Source organism: Phasianus colchicus, chromosome 2 (genome assembly GCF_987193195.1).
Source record: "Phasianus colchicus chromosome 2, bPhaCol1.hap1.1, whole genome shotgun sequence".
Taxonomy (NCBI): domain Eukaryota; kingdom Metazoa; phylum Chordata; class Aves; order Galliformes; family Phasianidae; genus Phasianus; species Phasianus colchicus.
Genome location: NC_143437.1, coordinates 10,708,882 through 10,731,401, shown reverse-complemented (window position 1 = coordinate 10,731,401; position 22,520 = coordinate 10,708,882). Strand labels below are relative to the sequence as shown.

Below are 22,520 nucleotides of genomic sequence, written 5' to 3'. Positions count from 1 at the left end.
GAATAGCTTGAGACTTGTCAGATGCCAATCTCTAAAAGGCTGAATATAGGGTGGATGCACCCTACCAGACACAAGCAAAAACCTTTGCTCCTTGCTTGAAGTGCCTACCTATGACTGATAACTTTGCCTGCAAGCTGTCTGATAGAATTTTCAAACCCCTCCTACATTTTCTACAGTATGTCAAGAGCTGATATGCTGAAAGCTATAATCCATGCCAGGAAATAGTTGCCTTTCTGATTTCATGAAGCGACACAAAACCTGACTATAAGTACTGTAAGTGCTCAAGATGAGGGATGCCACAAGAATGCCTGTGCCTGTATTATGTCTGCCTGCAGTAGACTAAAATAGATGATTACTGCTGGTTAAAGAGGAAAAAAAGAAAAAAGAAAAAGAAAAAAAAAAAGGATTATTTTCTCACTTCTCATGGAGAAATGCAGCAACAAAAATATATAAAAACTTCATAAATTAAGTTAGGTTAATAATATGATACCAGACTGTGAATTTTAGAACCTATTTGCAGAAAATTAACTTATCTTGCTGGAATAGCAAAGATGGATTCATTCAAAAGCATCTTTCCAGATGCTTTATGTTTTCTGTCTCTTTCCCAGGGAAACATTTCCTCTAGAAGACATAAGAGATACTGATGGATGGCTGGAACATATGTAGTTACTCAATTAATCTTGCAGTTAATATGTATCTTCTGTAGATTATGAAACCCTCACCTCTCTTCCTGAGCAGATAGCTCTGCTTTTGCAGACACATGTCCCTGTAGTATTCAGACTATGATTATTTTAATGATTTTTCTTACAATTCTATAATATAGAATATTAGCCTCTGATTACATTTGTGTGAAAATGGCCTTAGTTTTCTCTAATGGTCTCAGATAAAACTCGATAAATTTATTTCTCAATGAAATCAATGTAAGACATCAGTTAGTGCTAAGATTTTATTATTGCGTTCACCAGAAAGTTGTGCCTCGGGGCACTGACTTTATAAGATGCAAGCTGGCAGGCTTGAATGTTCTTTTTTTGCTCTATTTGTTCACCTGGGGGAGTCACAGTATTATTACTTTTCTTTAGAAGTGGCTAAAGGTTGTAAGTATTATGAGCTTAGGTTGTCTGTGGTCTTTTCTAAAACTACTGTTGTGCCAAATTTGCACACACTTGTTTGACTGATTCCAGAAATATTACTGCAGAGAGCAGTAAAACCCTGCTGATTCCATAGGAAATATCATTATTCTGGAGACAGATATATGTGTATTTTATATTGCTGCAGGTTTTATTGCTTTAGGGGTTGGCAGATCAGTAGCACAGGAGCAGGGTCCAGCAGGAAACCAATTGCACTGCCATTTGCTGGCTTGCTTTGCATTTCACCTTTCTCACTTGGTTCTTAGGTTCATCAGCATTCCCAGCACTGTCAGAAGCCTGTTAAAGGCAAGGAAGAAGTATTTAGAGCACACACTTCATAAAACATGCCTCAAAATATTCTGCTGGAGTTGCCAGTGCTTTTGAAGACCAAATGCTTTGAAATGACTAGTGTATATAGATGCACATGAACTCCTTTGCTGTCTGAGCAGTCACAACTCCAAGCATTTCGGTGCACACTAGATGTGCAATATTGCAGCTGCATGTCTAATTCCTATTGTTCTAACTAACTCTGCACTTTTATCCAGCTGCTTTGATGCCATTGTCCTATTTCTCTTCACACTGTGAGTTTGGACTCCTACAAGTGGCTGGCCAGAAGCTTTTACACTGTAGGCAAAGCCTACGCTGCACACTGCAGCAGCATGTAGGGGTACTTGAGGCAACACCAAGTGTGCTCATCTGTACGGTTAGTTCTGTAGAGAGAAAATTGGCCCCAGCTTCAGAATCATAAGAGCTTCAAGCACAGACAAACTGAAAGTTTTGATTCTCTGAATATCTGCTGGCTGAGGCTGGACGCTGTGAGGTTTCTCTGTAGGTGAATCAGAAGGCCCTGTGCTGTGGTCAGGGGAATGGTGACAGGATGATGCTTGCAGCAATATTCATAGTGCTGCCTGCTTTGAAATTCATTTAAGTTCCAGAAGCAGAGAACAACACTTACGCCGTTTCTTGAAATGTTTCATACTTTTCCTGAAAGTGTGTTCTCTCTTCTGACCTCTCTGTAAAAGAATATTGGAGACTTTCCCATCCCCTATTTGTCTCAACCATTTTATTTTGGCTTTTCCAGTTCGGATTAGATAATTAATTGCTGTGATCTCTCTCAACTGGGTGAAACTGAGAAAAATGGCTAAGAATTGTAAACAACATGGCAGCTTTCTGTAGGTCCAGTGTGCAGGTCTGATTTTCACCACGGGAGCTGTGAATTTATCATCACTGATAGTGGGCAAATATGGGTGTGAAATGCTTGCTCATTTAGGTCACTGCCAAGAATAACACTCTTCAACAGAAACACTGACTTTTGGGGATCCTTAGTAATGTGTAGATGGAGGTGTAGTGCCCATCATCAGGGTGTTGAAAAAGGAACTCAGCATTTCTGATGGGAAGACTGAGATTATTAGGAATAAACAACTGCTAAAGGAGATAGCACTTCTCTTACTGCACTGAGTAACTGAGACTTGCAAAGGTGAAGAAATGGATACAGCAATTTAATATGCTCAGGTTTTAAAGAAGGCAGTTTCTTCTGTTCATGATTACATTAAACTGCTGTGCACAATGGGGCTCTAAACATACCATGTTTAGCATGATACTCAGAGGCCGAACTTAAATATTTTAAAGTTGTAGGAGGACTTAAACTTGAAACTCAGATTTGCTTCCTTGTTTTGTAGATTGTGTAAATTTCCACAGGTGTTTAAGAAGTGTCAAAAAAATAAAATAAAATAAATAAAATTAAGTATCTCCCTTAAATATTGAATTTTTCACATTCTCAACTACTCAGATATATCAGAAATAGAATGAAGGAAAGTATACGTAGCTGTTGTAGCTGGCTGTTTTGTGCACTGTGCTTCTGTACAAATGGAGGAAAGTCAGGGAAACTTGTTTTGACTTGTTTGTGTGTGTCACGTCAAGCCAAGGGTCTGCCTACAAATCTGTAGAACATTGATTCCACTCAACAATTCCTGGCTATTTTCAAATGGTAGATGGCTAACAACTGCAGTACTGCATTCTCTTATTTTGGAAAAGCTGCTGATACATTCACCTTTTGTGCTATTTCATTTTGGCTGCACCTGTCCTGTTTTCAGAAAGGTGGTTTTTATTCTCTTTTTTTAATCCAAAAGAATATATGTGTGTATCTGGTACACGTATGTATAGCAAATGGTATATTTTTGCAGGTATGAAAAGTGTAGGTTATGAATAGTGTAATTATGAATCACTGGGAAATTAGTCAGCTTTTTTTTAATCCTCAATGCCTTTGATTTCTTGAAAGTGTTGCAAAAAGTTGCATGTGCCATTATCATTAGCATGCCATTTTTCCTCATTTCATAAATTAATAAAAGAAGAGACTGCTTTAGAGCCAGAACAATGTTGTATTTCTTGTTATATAATTCTGTATATGAGAATATGAAAGAAACAGGTGAAGCAAATAATCTACTGCATGACTGGGAGAAAAGTGTTGAAATCTATTTTAAGCTGTAGTTGAACCAGTGGAAATAAAGTATAGCCATGGTTATTCTCCCAAGATAATAGGAGATTGCTCTGCATCTCACACCTGAGGCAGAAGAAGGCGAATGAGGCAGATCCCTTATTGACACCTTGTGGGCATGGAAAAGTAGGAGAGAACATTCAGTAGAGAGATGCTAAGGCAACTCACATGGAGAGAACAGGTATATTTAGAACATGTTTTAAGCAACTGAGCAGATAAGTAAATTTAAGTAATTGCTATGTGGAGTTATTCTGCAAATCTCAGTAGAAAATACTGAGATTTTACTCCTCTGGAAAGATCATAGCTGTAGAAGCCAACAGCTAAATAAAGAAAAGTACAGTATAGTGTGATGAGAACTTCCATAGGGTTGAGGAACTTTCTCCAGAGGTGTTCAGCAGCTGTTTAACTCCATAGCAGGGATATGCAAACAGTGCAAACAATGACTGGAAAGCGCAGTCAGGAATGTAAAAAAGGAAATAATATGAAGTGGAATAATTCCTCAGTTAACTTGGGAGACTTCCAGAGACGAGGAGCTGCAGGATACACCACTGCCAGGTGTGACAGCAGGATAGTAAGAGGGGGTGACACAAAGAGGTGAAGTGGTTCTGGAAGGGTTTAAGTGAATGACCAAGAGGAATGGAGTGAAATGTTTCATTGTGCTGCACGTGGTGATGTAAAGACTTGGAGAAGTTTTTTTTCACTTGTAAGAGGGAAGTACCAGTACCAACATGTGGTTTCACACAGAATTGCTACTTACTGTGCACAGGGTCCTAATTTGATGCTACACAATTGTTTTTTTTTATTTCTGTAATTTAATAAATGTCCTTATTTGGGAATACCATTGATTCTATAGGGGAAAAAAAATCATGAATCCATTAAGTTAAACTTTCAATAGACTTTAAAAGGCTTTATTAAACTCTAAATATCCTATTAAAGTGATCGTCTTAATAATTAAAGGACAATAAAAATGAAAACATGCCTATATCACAGTCATCTGCAAAATCAACAGCCTTACTCCTGCATACAAATGCATGTGCAAAGCCTCTTTAGCTGGAGGCACACTCGAGCACAGGAGCTCACAGGCTCATCGCAGCAGGAGAATCACTCTTGCTCTGAGAACAAGATGCTGTGTGTTTCACAGACACTTCTCACTCCTCTCTGGCTCAGATCAGGGAACTCCCTGTGAGTCACTTGGCCTAATCTTCATGATTCGGAGTTACTGCAGTGTGATGAAAAAAAAAAAAGGACACTTCCCCCTTCCTAAATTGCAAACTTTTACACCTTTTCCAAGCAATGTTGTAAAGTTTTCTATTTTGAAAGACTAAAAGGTAAAGAAAAGTATGTAGTTCTCATGGAAATGAGGGATGCATTGGGGGTGCAAAGGAAGAAAACTTGAGCTTTCATCCTCCTTCCCCCTCCTCAACCTGGTTCCTTTTTCCTTGAAAAAGGAAAGAACTCAATTTGGTGAAATAACTCATTTGGAATATCAATTATCCATCAAAGAGAGCTGGACTTACTGAGCTGTCAAGAGGCTTGTCACTGCCACATGCAGGCCTTCAGAAGTTAAATCTGAGGAGGGAAGATGTTAGAAATCTTTTCCTATATGACACACTCTTGCTAAAACAACCCCTAATTAGTTCTTCTCTCCTCCCCACCCCTCTTTTTTTTTTTTTTTTTTTTTTAATATGCAGCACCAGGGAAAAATTGGAGTAAAATTTAATGTTGGCACAGATGACATCGCTATCGAAGAAATCAACGCCATCATTAATGATGGAAAATACCACGTAGTACGTTTCACGAGGAGCGGTGGCAATGCCACATTACAGGTGGACAACTGGCCAGTTATCGAACGCTACCCAGCAGGTAAGGGTTTGCACAAACTTCTGTGAGTAAAAGGGGGGGGATCTGTGGAGTTCTGATCGTTTTGCTCCTCTTTTAACGCAGCGTAAGCTCTTTCTCAGTGTTTTAGTAGCTAATTAAGTAGTTAAAGAGTCTGGAGCAATATGCAGTTCGTGATGATGGCATTTCCTAATGAATTTAAAAGCAGAAATTCAGGTTGTTACTGGAAGTGAAAGATACAGTTCTCAGGGTATGAAATAGTGAGTTTGCTTCTTGTTTTCATTTGTTTATACTGGATTATTGTTTTAGGAGGGGAGGGGGAAAGGCTTTGACAAAAGCTGCACAGTAAAGTGACTCTCAAATTGATCTCCAAATGATTGGGTAAAACATTTCCAAAGAAAAGTTGTCCATGTTCTTTTAATTACAAGAGGTTATTAAAGCTCTCTGAAATTGTGAATTCAGTGGAAGTGTGCCAAAAAAAAAAACATAAAAAGTGCATCAGTTATTATTTGTACAACCAACCAGTTTTTACATAAAATGTAAGCTGTGTAATATTATATAGGTTGCTCCAAAAGTGATGCCTTCTATTTATTTCCATGGAAACTTCAAGAGATACAAAGAGAACAGTAACACTATTTGATAGAGCAAATTCTCAGCTACAAAGCACTATTCTTCACTGTAGTCACCATCATTTGCTGTGCTTTCTGCCAGCAGTGGACAAGACCCTACATGCTGCACTCCTACAAACCTGCACCCATGGTGGTTATGCTGTCACTGTCACCACTGCTGAAATGCACTACCCACTGCCTTACCATGCTTACAGACAGTGTCAATGGGTTCTTCACACACACTTCTATGTCAGACACCACTGTGTCAGACTACCCTTCTGCTGCCATCTGTCCTACAGCAACAACTGTAATGGCATACTGGTGAGAAGGTTCAACCTCTGCTGTCATTCCACCAACATCCACCCTTGAAGCTGTGGGTCAACCTAATAAAGCAGGAGGCATTACTTTCAGAGCAGTCCTCTTATTTCTGTGAGTAATGCTGGTTACTTCATGCTGAACCACTTGTGTGAATACAGCATTTCCTTGGTAGAGCCCATATTTAATTTTATGCAAATACTATGCCCTGCAGACTGCGTTACTAATTTTATTCATTTTTAAGGGCAGCAGTCTTATTGAATAGCATCACTGTGCCGTTAAGGTTTACATGCAAGTCTGCATGTTACCTCTTAATGGTGAACAAAAAGCAGCAAATCCAGAGATGTAAGAGAAAGGTATTCTGGTTTGCCAGTTTTCTATTATCTAAATGATAGTTCTGATTTTTAAATTAAAATTTTCTTCATCCTGGAGGTGGAATAGCACGTTGAGTAAGCCATTCCCCCATAGCAGCCACTGATATTTAGAATTTGTTTTTTTATTGGTGTTTTGGTAACAGTCCAACAGTAAAACTGCATTGTAAAAATGAAGTCAAATACAAATATATTCCAAAATTGAAACATCACTTTTCAAATAATTTCTTGGAAATAATTAGGTATTTTAAAAATGAAAATATATATTGCAAGTGAAATTATGAATAGCAGGAATTGTTTTGTATATATATAAAAAAATATACTATATATATATATATAAATGTCCTGTATGAATGAGTGACGTTTCTGAGTGACCATAATGATTCAAGGCCTCAAGATAGACGTATCTCTGAGAGGGGGAAGAGGGAACACTAAATGAAATATGTCCCATGTTCTTTCAGATATTCCTGTTTCCCTCTTACTATCCCTCTTGCATTCTGACTATTACAGTGTTTAGTAGATGGTACTTGAAATAAGATGGTAGAAACCAGAGATAAGTCTGTCTTAGTTTGTGCTCAAACGGTATTTAGCAGAACTGATATATATATATTACATAAATGATGGATATGAAAATATTTACTGTTTCTGTTCTGTTTCTTCATGAAAATACAAAGTGACTGAAAACGAGGAAGAAATGCAGTTGAATTCTGAGGATATTGGCCCACAGGATTTGTTTTTTTCTCAACCTAGATCAATACAGATAATAGGGTGATTTCCTTGGGATGGGCTTATTAGATTGCAGGGAGGCTGGATTATTTCTGTGGAAAAATAAATAATAGTAGAGCTTTTTGAGTTTCTTTGAGCAATCTGTGCACAAACAACACTTGAAGGCATTTTCAGTTGCTTCAGCAGATGGGGTACAGAATCTATTGAGTTGCTTTATTGAGGGATCTTCCAGGATTGCTGTTGCTCTTCAGTTTTCTTAGTTTCTTTAACTTTCATTTTCCTAGTAATATTTTACAACTCTTGTATTCTTAGCCATTGTTTGTGAACTCTTTCTTCTCCCTTTTCCATCCCTTCTTCCCTCTTTCCATCATGAAAGCATATAACCATATTTTATCTTTCCACGATGCTCCGTTATGCTGGGCAGTCTTCACTCAAACCCTTTCTAAATTCTAGTTCCTTCACAGATTGTTATTTCATAGAAAAGACAGGCCTGTCCAGGAGAATAAACTGCATTTGAGCAATGTTGATTGGCACCATATTAAAAACTATCACTGTCATTTCAGTTCTAAAGATAATATTTCTAAAAGTGATGTCTGAATGAAGTAAAACAACACAGTTCGACAAATGCTGATATGCCCAATTTACACATCGTACTGCTGTTGCTGTTTTAGGGACTGGAAATACTGCTTGGCAGTAGTGATTAACTAGCTATATTCCTCATTGCTTCTGTTTTTGATGGAAGACATTTTGAAAATGTACAATATGGACCAAATTTGTTGACATTTGCATGAGTGAGGGCTCATTAGCTTTCAGTTCAGTGCTAGGAAGTACATTCTTTTTTTGCTTTCTGCCTATTTACAGAATTTCTTCTTTTTGTATAATTTTTTAATGTCTCCACTGCTATATGTGAGCACAGGCTTCTCTCTCCTACTTCTGTTGTTGTTTTCGTGTTTTGGTTGTTTTTTTTCCAGGAATAGAAACAAAATAGAACAGCTTAATTACTATGTTTGCTATTCTTAAATACACTGTATTTCCGTTTTTAAAACAAACAAAAAATCAATTGGTTGCCTAAAGCATTGCAGCTGATCAATTCTCCTTTCTTTACTTGGAATTATTATGCTCTGAATACTTCTGGATAGATTGTCTGAATACAAGACATTGCTTATTATTGATCAGCATCTAAAAATACAGGGTGAAGATGTTCTGAGAGGAATTTCTAGTCAGAGGTTCAGGTTTTTCCAATTTTGTTGCCTATGTAGCTTCCATCCAGCCTCATCTAACTTCTGCAGATGATGGCACAGAGGATGGTCTCATATCCAAGCAACAGTTGGTGTTGTGTCAGAAGCAGTGGAAGTAGGAACAGGTATCCTGGGAGGAGTATAGGGATGCTGTTGGGCTGTGTAGGGATGGTGTCAGGACTGCCAAGGCCCAACCTGAACTAGACTTGGTAGAGGGTGCAAAGAAGAACAAGAAAGGCTTCTACAGGTACATTAGCCAGAAAAGTTCGCCGCCTTAGTCTCAGAAGGTGAACTCCTCTATTGGGCAATACACGCGCACTGATAAAAATTGACAAGGAGAAAGCAGAGGTACAGCAATATTTTGCCTCAGTATTCACTGAGCAACTAGTCTTCACATAGCCCTTGAGCAGATGATTTGGAAGGTGAGGACTGGAGGAGAAATGTGCCTTCCACTGTAAGTGAAGATCAGATTTGCAACCATCTGAGGACCCGGAGCATAGATAAGTTTTTGAGTCTTGATGAGATGCATCCCAGAGTCCTGAGGGAATTGGCTGACATAGTTGCAAGCCACTTTCAATGTTATCTGAAAAGTCATGGCAGTCACTGGGGAGATGGGAGGGCTACCTTTCAGTATCTAAAGGAGAGCTATAAGAAAGAAGGAAACAGAGTTCTTCAGACAGTTTCTGTTGTGATAGGACAAAGGGAAATGGTTTCAAACTAAAGAGGGGAGATTTAAATTGCATAAAAGGAGGAAGTTTTTTACAATAATGGTGGTGAGGCACTGGCTCAGGTTGCCTAGAGAGGTTCTGGATGCCCTATTCCTGGAGACATTCAAGGTCAGACTGATCCAAGCTGAGCAACCGGCTATAGCTGTAGGTGTCCTTCATTGCAGAAGAGTTGGACTAGATGGCTTTTAAAGTTTTCTTCCAACTCAGACAATTCTGTCATTCTCTGAATAGATGAAGATCTTCAGTGTTATCACGTGGCTGGATGATTTTCAGAATGAAGGGCTTAGATTTCAGCATGTACTTACATTCTTCTGGATTCCCATCAAAGTTTTTTTGACTGCAGAGCTCTTCCCTTGCCATTTCTCTTAGTGCAGGGCTAAAGCTGTGAAGATGCACACTTAAATTTTGGTGACCCTGCACATAGTGGGGGGGTTGAAACTAGATGATCACTATGGTCCTTTTCAACCCTTGCCATTCTATGATTCTATGATTCTGCCTTTTATAAAATGTTCATCCTGCTTTCTCCCTTTCTCATTCTCTCAGTTGCTGACAGGTAGCCTTATGATTAGGAATGGCATATTGTAGTTTTTTTGCTAGACAACTAAAATGCCCAGATCTCTACTGGATTTGTATATTCCATCTTTCATAACCAAACTTGATATTATCTCTCTTGACTTAATGTTTGCCATTCTCCACCTTCCTGAATAACTCCATTATTTCACCTTGGCTGGTTTTTCAGATAATGATTTCCCATTAACTGGGATGCATCGTAATTTCCAATCATATTAAGTAGGAATAAAAGAACTGCTGACTGTGCATTCAAAGCTCCTGATCAATAGACTAAAACAATTTGCCATGCAAATCCTTTCTGTTCCTGATAGCTTATCTTCTGTGCTTCAAAACTTTGTTGTATCTGGCTGTCCTGACTACCCGTCTGCTGTTGTGACTATAATACTGCACTGCTGCAGCAACTCCAGCTGCTACTGTGAACTGGCTGCCCTTGTAAATTCAGTTTGGGAATTACTACAGAATGAGATGCAGATTTACGAAAAATGCTTTTCTGGGAGGAAACCAAAGAACTTGTTAATTTGGGTCAAACAGAGCTAATAATTATGGACAAAGGGAAAGCAAAATCACAGGAAATTGGGTTTAGTAATGGGAAAATGTTAATTTCTGTGTTTTCTAAATAAAATATTCTGAATTTTTATGTCAAGATTGCCCAGTGTTTCTAAGCAGTTATAGTGACCTGAGATTAAAGCATTTCATTTAGTTTGAAGCAGTCTTTTCTTCTGTACCTGAAAGAAAATCTGTTTCAAATCAAATCAGATGGTGCGGAATAAAAATAATTCTCATAGCAGTACTCATAACCATGTAACAAGAAAAACAATTTCCCTAATTTTTCTAATTTTCTCTTAGTATTAAAAGATGTACACTTCACCGGTCTGGGAAAATGTATTGGAACAAACTACGTGACATTCATTCTAAAGCCACAATAATCACCATTTATTGTAAAGGATTTTCAGAATTGCTTTTCCATGAATAACCCTACACTTCATGTTGTCACAGGGAATTTGTCCAATGCTGAGACTTATTTAAAAAAAAAAAAAAAAAGCCAAGGCACAACTAATCAGTGTACCAGAGGGAACCTACTCTTCTACTTTACAGGATTTCCATCATAGATGCAGAGTTGTTTGGATAGAAGATGATCTGTTAGATGCTGGCCTACTGGCCTATGGTTTCAAAGCTATTCACACTGCTGGAAATACTCAGCAGTCCGGAAGATGTAGCCTGCTGTAGGCAAATACCTGTAACAAAATCTTCCCAGTCATACCAGAGCCCTCAACAGCCTTTGAAAAGCATAACTAAGTTACAGCTGTCCTCATGTGCCCCACAGTACAGCACATGTTTTCAGAGCTGTGTCTGACAGACCTAGATCTGACAGCATAGACATCTCTCATGCAATTCACACGATGATTGACCAAAACACTACTACTGGAACAGATGTATCTCTGTGATTGGGGAGTATAAATTATGACTGAGTGCGTACACCAAAGAGGAATCTATGCAGTAGTCTGTGTACTTTGGCAGAAGATCAAACCACAGGCTGACAGTATGGTTAGTGCCAAGTACCTCTGCAGAATGGCAATTGGCAGCTGAAGCTCTTGGGACTTTTGTATGATACATAATATTTCTGTTTGTTGTTGCCATTGTTTTTTGTTGTTGTTTATTGTTATTGTTTATTTTGTTCTATCACTTGAAAACATGAGAGCACATGTGTAGCCTCCAGGTCTGTGGGCTAAATGAGACTGCTAGGTGAATGAGATGTTAAATGCTTCTCTTGGTCTCTGTATTGTGGAAACTAGTCAGTGTATCTGCCAGCTAACTTAGCTCCCCAAGAAGCTTAGTTGGCACTCTTAAAATCAAGGGTGGCAATTCTGCTGACCTTTTTTCTTCCTACAGCAAAAATGTTGAGCTCAACTGTTACATGATCATTGTGGCCAAGACAGCCACCTAACATGATATCTCCCACGAGGCCTTCCCAAGTCTCACACAACAGACCCAGGAGGACTCTTCTAGTTGGCTCAGTCTGTACTTGTGACAAGAACTTATCTTCCAGATCCTCTAGGACTTGCTTGTCTTGACAGTATAATGTTCCCAGTTTATATATGAGAAGTTGATATCTCTCATTAGGATAAGGACAGGTGATCTAGATCTTCTTTCTCCTAGTTGCCTGCAGAACAGCTCATCCATGCCATGTATTATGTGGGTGGTTGATAGTAGACATCCATGACAATATCTGCTTTGCTACCTGTTCCTTTAATTCTCGCTCAGAAGCTCCTGCATTGACACTGCTGGATCCCGTGAAGCCTTTGCTAAGGTCAGGCAAAATAGTTCGGATGATTTTTTTTTTCTCTTGTCATATAAAGCTGCATTTTCTATTCAGTAGTACAAATAGTAGTATGCCCTGTTGGATATCTGTATTTAAAAACTTAAATTTAAAAAGTCCGGGGATCCCACAAATCCATTACAAATATATTGCATCCTTCGGGGTTTTGGAGATCTGGATTGGGAAGAGATACATTCCCAATTAGTCAGTGTAGTCTTCTCCCTTGGATTGTCATCAGCTTTAGTATAGAGTGGCCTGAATTCTTTCCATGATCTTTTTTTTATGTGGCCCAATATCCTCTGGTTTAAAATTTATTTTGTTTACTTTGAAAGATTTTTTTTTAGATAGTTTGGCAGTTCTACTTGTATTTTTATGTATGTTTCTAATTCTGAAATGCATTATTTCTTGCTGATCAAATTTGCTCTTTTTCCTTCCTTCTGTAATATAGTCTATGATGGCATAGCTATTCAGCCTAGTAGGTCTCACCCTGTATATTTTAACCTTGCAGGTACAAATCCAAATATATTTTTTATGCTTTTGCCTTCAAGAATTTCCAAATGTCCTTCCTGGCTGAGTCCATCAATCCCTCAGACTGATTACATAATGTAGTTTCTTTCACTTTATCAAATTTCATTCTTTTGAAATCAAGAATCTGACTTGTAGGCTTATTTTTAGTTGTCCTTGTATTAATTTGAATCAACTCATGATCACTCAATCAAAAAATGTCACCTACAATTAACTTTTCTCTATTGCTTTCATTACTTATTCAAAGTGAAGCTAAAATAGCATTATTTCATATTTTTTTCTACTGAGCAGATTCTTCAATGAGTGTTCGAGGAAGTCATTCTCTACTTGTATTCATACACTTAAGTTTGGCCATAATGTAAATGGAAAAGGTGTTTTAGCAGTAAGTAAAACAATTTGAAAATAAGGCAAAGAAAAATGTGAAACTCACTTCAGCAAGTCCTCCAGAGTATAGTAAGGTGTGAGAAACTCATTTAGCAGGAATCAAAATAGATTAAAAATTAATCAGACTTACTGAGACAGAAACCAGTATTTAAATGATGGATGTAACTAGGCCAGCATGCTCCTTTACCTTTGTTAATATGTAATTGCACAACTGATTTCTTGCATCTTTTTCTGATGGGTGAAGCTGTGACTACTGTTTGGTATGATCAAATGTATTTTCCAGCTCGTAAATAGGACCCACTTTCAGTATAATTCTATTGTTCGTGTGAAAGATTGATTTTAACAGAAATGGTGGTCTATTTTCCCATTCTCTTTGGGAGATACCAGTCAGAGTCCCCCAAAATCAAAGTTTGATGTCTGTTTGTTTGTTTTCTTTTCTTTTAAAAAAAGCACTGATGCCCTTTGAGAGATTATGAAATTGATATATCCTTCTGTCTTTTGTAGTCAAAGAGCCTAAGGTAATACCCAAACAAGACACTAAACTCTCTTTTCAAAAAGTGGTTCCTAAATCAACTTTTTAATTTGACAGCTTATCAGGATTTTCTGTCAGATAATGATATATAATAATAGGTAATGCTTCTCTAAGTCAGCAGACAGATCTTTCCTTTTTCCTTTATTTTTCATCTTGGATATCCTGGTGAAATACAAAGGCTCATCCCTTCTTAGAGCTGATAGATCCTGTAATTAAATTCAAATCTTGATAAAATGTGTGGTTCAGTTGTCATTGCTTGATCACAGAAGGCATAACACCTTTCAGTTAAATACAGCACAAATGCATCCAGATTAGAAAGGAAAAGAAAATTTTAAATGAGCAGTGAGTCAGAAAGAGGTGTTCTTGAAATATTAGATGAAACTGATATATCTTATTTTTGTTTCTTGTGGTGAAGGATGGTGCCAGAATTAAGACCACAGGATGTGGGGATTCAAGTTAAAGGAAGTAGAAAGTGGAAGCGAAAAGAGACTGACAATGAGACATAGCAAATATATCACAGCAGGTCACATTTACTTCTTCAGGAATGCCATTGTTAGCAATCCCATTAAAAGTCAGATCACAAAAGATGAAATATGGCCAATACGTCGGGAATCATTTCCACACTTTTATTTCATTTGAACCCAACAGGAACATTTTCCGTGTAACCTACAGTGTCGCTACTTATCCAGTGCAGCAGGATAAATTGAACATGAGGTATTAATGTGGGGTTGGTTAAAAAGGAAAAAATATATATATCAAATTACTTAACAAGCAATTTTAACTACTTGGCAGGTTTTTTTACAATGTATTACTTTTTATAGAATGAGTACATTAAAATATATTTGTCAGTCTTCTTTTCTTTCCTAGGGAAGGACCATGTTGTCAAAGCCAAACTATTCCTATTACCTTTCAGCCTGCTTTTTGGATGGTTCATAGCTGTCTTGTTTGAGTTTACACAGGATTTTATTTAACGCATCACTCACTAAGCCAAACTAATATCCACTAAATTCAGTAAAATTACTAGTGTGTAACAAATACTAATGTGAACAAGCATTGATAGGGTTGCAACAGTGCCCCTCATTTTAGATTACTTACTTGATGGGCACACACATGCATTTCCTCTAATACAGATACTGATGCTGTCATTGGCTGACAGAGCACATGAGAGAAGACCAGGATGTACTTCTACTGTGTGTTTCTCTTGTGGTGCAGTTTGTTTCCATTAGTTCCTGGAGCAATACTGAAGTCAGCCTGAAATGGGAACCTTTCTCAGAACAGAACAAATCAATGCAATGTTGAGCATTTGAACTGGACAATCTATCATATAGAAAACAAAATTAATTTTTTCTGCAATGCCATTGTGTTTTAGATGCTCTCAGAAAATGAGATATTTTTTTATTTGAGACATATTTGTTCATGTGTCCCCAGATATATTTTGCTGGTATTGTGAAGAATGACAGCAAAATAGTACTTTATGTCTTCAGGATAAGAACTTCCATTAAACTATTTCAGAAGCAGTCACTGTGATTCATAGTGCAGCAGGGAAAACAGCAACTTGCTCTGTCCTAGATACATTTGCAAAAGACTGAACTGCTTTAACTAGCTATTCATGAATAAACAAATCGTTGCTGTCCTGAATGAGCATATACCTGCTTTAGACTCCCTTACTCTGTTTTGTAGCATGTGAACTCAGGACAGAATTTTAATATTTTAGTAGCTATATACATCTGTTCCGTCATCTTGCTGTGTGGTTTGCTTTCTGCAGTCTCAAGCTCTATTGGTTAAAACAAACAAACAACCTAGAAACTGTGGTGTCTACACTTTCAGAATAACGCTCTTAAACAGTTTAGTGATTAGGGGCAACTCAGTTCTAACCAATTCAGTGGTTGTAATCTACAATTGTATTATATCATGCATGGAGAAGTTCAGACCCTTTGAGCAGAGGGTCTTTTCTTTTGCAGCTTATCCTGCCTAGCAGAAAAAATGACTTGCCTGTATGAGCTATACAACCAGGAACCATTATGAGCTGCACAACAGTCAAGATTCTTAACCATCTCAAATGTAGCAAGAAATCACACACCTATTGTTGTATCAGAAGCACAATACATAGTGAAACACGTTCAGTTTACAACCCCATATAAGCAACAGTTAATTGAATTAGAGGCAATGACACTATGGTTTTACAAAATTGGTATATGTGAATATATTAAAGGACAAAGAGTATTTCCCTTGGTTGTCTCAATAATGAGGAGAGACAAGAAAAGAAATAGGTGAGCACAGGTCATCCAATGCCTCACTCCAAGACCTCTGCCATGATTTTGGGGTTTTAGAATCATGGAAGAGTCTTCAAGAAAGGAGCTCTGCTGGGGCTTGATGGGACACACCTGTCTCAACAGGGGAAATGTTTCTTGGTAAATAACCTGGAAAAACTGATAGAGAGGGAAGAGTTCAACTTCTCAGGCATAAACTGGGAAAATCACTCTGGTGTGATGAGGAAGGCTGGGAAATTCCTAGATGGTGCTGAAGATAACATCTTGTCACAAGTACTAAGTGAGCTAACTAGGAAAAGAGCTGATAGGTAAATTGGTATCTATAAAATTGATTAGCAGTGAACATAGATAATTTTTTGTCAATAAACTTAATATTGCATGCCATAAATAGTTACCAATGAGGAACATTCATCAACTGGAAATGTCCCCAGTGTGATTTTACAGGGCTTGAAAATATTTGGCACCTTTATAGGTATCCTGGAAGTCTGCATAATATTTGTCACTGAAAATATGTGGCTGTTAGGAAGACCCAAAACAAGCAAATAACCCGGCCATTCTGTGATTCTGTGAAACAAAAAGCCAAATGTAAGTAAGGGGCAGGGCAGCTGTATTTTATTTTAGCTCAGTTGCTTGAGAAGCCAGACTGTATAAGACATGGATCTAAGAGCAAAGAATAGAAGTTATGACAGTGAAGCAAGGTGCAATGTCCTGGAATTGTATGATTCTGAGAAGTCTAGTGGTTTCATCTTCCAGCTTCTCAGCATGAAATATCAGGTGTCTCTGTGGCAAAAGAGATTTTAGAAATTGCTCTGTGGGCAAATAAGACTGAAATGTAAGAACATTTGAGGATTTAGCCACCCTTCACAACAATTAGAAAATAGGCTCTGGAACAGGTACAAAGTTTGTACCTGTATCTGATGTCTGTGGTGCTATGGAAAAAAAAATTGTGTGTGTGTGTTTAAAAAGAGCCTACAAGGGGTTATTTCTTTGTTGCTTTATAGTGTTGAATAAAAAAAGTAAGAATTTTCGTGCTTACAGTATAATTACTTTCAGAAGGAGAAAACACTGGGTGCTTACAATGCTCTTAGCCGTTCCTAGAAAGTCATAAGCAGGAATAAGAAATTGAAACAAGAAATAGGTGTGATTTCTAACTCATTGCTGAATGATTTTCTTTTACTGTGTGTCATTGTGTCAGTATAAGATATTTCCTGGAAGAGCTGTTTGAACCCATTTCGGGTTATGAGATAACCAAGTAATAGATTTTTGGCTGAACAGAGAATGAAGTGGGTAAATCTTAATATCCTGTGATACACAGATCAGATCATGCTTCTGTCTATATTAGAAACTTATTATAAATATAAGAATACTTAAGTGGTATGCTAGCATTGTATTCTTAATGGAGATGTAACTATACCTTATGAATTAAGCGAGTCATGCCAGAAAAAAAGAACACATTTCTGAGTACAATTTCTGCTGGAAAGATGATAATATTCTTATCTAATTCCTTCAACATTGTAGATTTCACTAGATTTTTAAAAGGTCAAGTGGTTTCCTGAAAAAAAGTGGAAGTGTAAATTGTGCTAGCAGAGTTATTTTCTTTCAAAATTTGTTCTTTTCCCTCTTTAACGTTTCATAAGTGCTTCAAAGTAGAAGTAGAGTCTACCTTTTGCATGCTATGTCAGCAAATGTATTCTTGTAAAAGAGAATGAAAAGTTAAGCATATTGTCTTTTGACAATTGATTATGTATTTCCTTGTGAATCCATATACACTTAAATTGTCCAATATTGATAGAGTTTTTTTGTGTGTTGTTGGTTGTTTTTTTCTTTTTTTCATTCTGGGGAAAAATTCAGATTAACTCTGAAAATCAGAATGATAAATTCAGGTCTCCTCAAAAGTAAGCTGTCAACTTTGGATTGTCCATCTCTAACGTGGCCTTATTAGCTTTAAAACAGAATCCCGTGGACGTGTGTTTTGGGCAAGAGCTTAAAGGATTTGGGTATGTCAACTAATGCATATCAGACCCACATGTTAGATGTGGTTGGTATTGGAACAGGTGGCTTTCCCGTCTTGATCCCAAAGGCTGCCTTGAAACCAGCTGTGACCTGATAACATCCAAGCTCTGTAACCTCAAAGACCTTTTTAGGCCATGAGACAGGAATCCGCTTGAGAACTTGCTTTTGTGGTTGATGTTCAGCATGTCTTTTAGGGCCTCTGAATAGTAGGGTGCACTGAAATAAGCTTTTTCAGCAGGAATGATCAGTGACAATGGTATATATCTTACCTACCTCTTTCAGTCCTCTTTCAGTCCTCTTTCAGTCACTTTATGCAGTAGTGGGATAGTCATAAAAGTCATAAAGGAAAGAAACTCTACAGAAGAATTTTTAATGTAGAAATCCATGATGTTTGAGTAACACAGTTATTAATTTTCTTCAAAGTCAGAATCTTAGATCAAAATAACATTTCACCATAATTCTCAATCTTCTCAAACTACACCAAAAACAAAACAGCAACAAAAAAAATAACCCACCACATTCAGAGGTAAAGTAATCACAAAGGGAAAACATTTAGCTAATCTGAAATCCTTTGCAGATTATCAAAAATCAGCTGTGTTTTTTGAAAGTTACAGTGACATACTACATATTGCAGATGAAATTAAATGGAAAATGTTAGTGAAATTTATTTTTATATATACGCATATTTCACTTTATGAATTTATAAAATTGAAGAATCAATTTACTTCACTTTTTGACAGATAAAACTAAATCACTGCTGGAGTCCACCCGTGGCCATTATGTTATTATGTGGTGGACTGCTCAGTATAGTTCTGCCGTCTTAAAACACTCCTTTAATCTTAGTGAGCATCTGTTTCTATTATTTACAGTTTCTGTTTCTGTGCTGTGCCAAAAGCATTAAAAAAAAAAAAAAAGTGTGTGTACAAGTTTAAACCTTTCAATTTGGAATAGATTATTCTTTTATAGTAAAATGTCTGCAAGGCATAAATACACAAGTTGAAATGCCATATTTAGATGAAACTGAAATTGCGGAGCTTGCTTTGGCCAAGGGCTACTTTTTTGCTGCACTGCTGACACAGAACAGATTCTCCTCTCTTAAATGCCATTTTCTATCTGTGTTGGGTACACTTGGTTTCTTCTGCTTGTCAAAGGCTTGTCCAAATAGTGACCTCGTTTTTCTTGTTATTGGCTTGCATATAACCATGCATGTCCATTGGCAAATGAGTTGAATCAGCTTCAGTGGATGTAATGAATATGACAAAGCACCTGTATGGTCCAGGATGTTGAGACAGTGGCAGTGATGAACTCTAGCATTATTGTGTTTCATGAAAGAGCACGAAGTCAACAATTTTAAATATTACAGTTGCAGTTTTTCTGCTGTTTGTGAGGGTTGATGCTGATTGCTTTGGCTTTTTTGTGTGTGTACTTCTGGTCATGTAGTGAATGCAAAATTATTTTCAGTGTGCCTTGCATTGACTCCATACAGTCTACTGGAGCAGTTCAATTGCAGTGGATTTGATGAACACAGCTGAAGTCCAAACTCTTATTTTCTCTCATGAATTGCATAACGAAGTACAGAATTTAACCTCAGAAGATGTTGCAGGTTTGTTGGGTTTTTTTTAGTTGCGTCAAATAATTTTTATTGTTGCAAATGGTCCGGAAATAATATATGGAAATCATATAGAATTTCCCAAAATCTTTCACTAACTACAAAAAATTTGATTATATGAGCAATGCCCTTTGGATAGCGTGACCTATTCTGTCCTCAGTACTTGCAGCGTGGCTTAAACTTAATGAGGAGGCATGTGCATAGTTAATAAGACCTTTCTTATTGATGGCTTCTACCTGCATACTAGATACTCGTGGGATTACAGACCAATAGAAATTAAAAATAAGAGCTGAGCACGGTGTTTTCCATTTGCCATTGTTCATTTATATTATGTGAGTATTATTTCTGTCAAGAGACATTTTATATAGTGGCTATTTGCTAGCTAGCATGAAATGAAGATCATCCAGATTGCTACCTGGGCAGAAGTCAGAATGTTAGATATGGTAGGGCTAAAATACTCTCCAATTTCCAGTTGCTGAATAACTACTGATTAAGAAACTGCTTACTGTCAACTTATGGTTAAATATCTATCAAAAAAGTAACCTTAAATGCTGTGATATTATGATTTGGAAACAGCTCAGAGTCCCTTTTTACCTTGGAGAACTACAAAATGTCACTCTTTGGAGTGATGTGGAGCATGGTACTATACTTATAACAATTCATTTTTTATACCTTAATCTTTCTCTTTAATGATTTCTATCAATTTTCCTGCCTGTTTTAGCAGTAGCCATACAATATTAGCCCCTATAAATGCTGCACGGGCAGTACAAAGAATCTTTTTATAATACCTGATAACAAAATATGACCTTTAATTTATCAGACAAGTCCTGTGTTTTCTTATCTCCTTCTTGTTGCTTTTCATCTTCCCTTGCTTGCTTTTGATATAATACACCAATCTTATAGAAAGCCATCCAACTTTGTGCTAACCAAGATAGATATGCATTATAGTGAGGAAGTGAGAGTCAGGAAGAGTGCACTCTTAGTTTAATTATTAATTAATCCAGTGAAACGTAATGTTTAAAAACAAAAAAAACAAAAAAAACCACAGGGTGTAAGGCAGTTGATTTCAGGAGAGCGGTTTGCATCTTTCTCAGAGGTTAATGGTCATTCTCAGTTTTGTCTTGAAGAAAGTTGCAAAAATGTGGTTTAAAATTAGTTTGCTTAATGCACAAGCATGAAGCAAGGAGCTTGCAGGTGACCATAAGATGTTTCAGTATCATTTGTAGTATCAGTGGAATGGGAATCAAATTATGTGTACATCATTCAATAAATGCAGTAAGCAGATTCTCCTTTCAGAAAATCTAGGCTATTGCTTTGTACTTGGTTGTGTTATAAGCTACCAATGTCTGATTTCACTGTGCTGTGAAGACTGCTGTCTGTCATTCTGCAAGCAGAATATTCTTTTGGGATACTCAGGATGTATTGTAAGGAATTTTGAAGTTCCTTTAGGGAAAAAAAGGCCGTATTATACTATGGTCATTTAACATGAACTTGATGGATTTGACATGTTCAAGTTTATAGAAGTCATACCACATACTAGTTTCTTTTTTTATAGGTTAGCTCTTCTGTAAAAGTGTGAAGCATTGTAGAGTTGAAGCCTTACTTATTTGCTACAAATTTTTTCTCTAACTTTAGAGCTTTTTTGTACTTCAGTCATCTCACCAAGCTGACTGTAAGGTTTGTTCAAGATACCCAGTGGGAAAAAATAAGCATCCTATAACTGTGTCAACCTTTTCTTTGAACACAGGAGAAAGCCCACATCAGCCTTTTGGATCTGTAGCTCCTCAAACAAGTCTTTCAGGCTGACTGCTGCATCCTACTCCATATTGCTCAATTCCTCCTCCATGTTGTTGTGTGTTGTGCCAGTGTACTTCAGCAGCAGACAAAATATATACAGCTTTATCTGATCCATCCAGAACTTTCTTATTTCTAAGTCAAATATTTAATAGTCAAGTTTATAAATGCTCAGCAAAGATATGACAGTATCAGTGCATCACACAAGCCCAGTGATTTTCTGGGATTGACCTGGACCACTTGTCCTCTGCCACAACCAACTCAGTTTTATGCCTGAATATACTGGAATAGAAAAGATGATACTTTGTTTGCTGGCATAAAGGCAAGCTTACTGATGGCTGCTGCTGCTGAGACGCCTGTGTGTGATAGCAGGGCTATTTGCAAAGGCAACAGGCAGGCTCAGAGGATGGGATGTGCTACAGAGTACTTAGAAACTGATTTGTTTGGAGTGAGACTTGCTAGAGGCCTGTAGTAGCAGGTGAAGGAAGGTTATGCCCAAGGATATCCTACATGGAAACTCTGGGAACGTACTCTGGACCTGCAGAGTCTGTGTGAGCACTCATTCTTAGTTTGAGTGATCTCTCTAAAGGCTGTTTGGTCAAACAGAACAATGCAGCCACTGAGTTCCTTAGATGAAGGTAGAGGATGGTATTTAAACTTGAAACTCAATATAGCTTTATGGAATGTCTGTGTACTGGATATTCAAAACTTATTACAGTCAGAATTTGTTGCGTTGTTAACATCAACTTATGTCTGAGTTGTGAAACTGAAAGCATTCACGTATGGCCAATACATGTGAACCAATGTGAACAACAGCACAACACTGTCATGTGTGAGTCATGCAGATGTTTATGCATATAACTGATAGCACTTAAAATACCATTTCCTCTTTTGCTAGGAAGAGGTAAGTAGCACATGCAAATCATGTACAAATTTTAGTCTTTGTGTTCACAGTTTATTTCTGCCTTAATTTTTATTTTTATACACAAGTGTATGCATAATAATAGTAATATATGGTTTAAGAGAACTTTACCATCTATCTGTAATGAGAGTGTGCTTT

The 22,520-nt window shown here is 37.3% G+C and overlaps 1 protein-coding gene across 23 annotated transcripts in view; it reads left to right on the top strand.

Moving 5' to 3' along the window:
- The window catches only part of NRXN1 (neurexin 1), a 641,583-nt gene that overhangs the window by 523,973 nt on the left and 95,090 nt on the right, over positions 1-22,520 (top strand). For all 23 annotated transcript variants that reach the window (XM_090134782.1, XM_090134781.1, XM_090134773.1 and 20 more), the window contains one exon: positions 5,313-5,484. In XM_090134782.1, the coding sequence (XP_089990908.1) occupies positions 5,313-5,484 (172 nt within the window). The remainder of the gene's footprint in view (positions 1-5,312; positions 5,485-22,520) is intronic.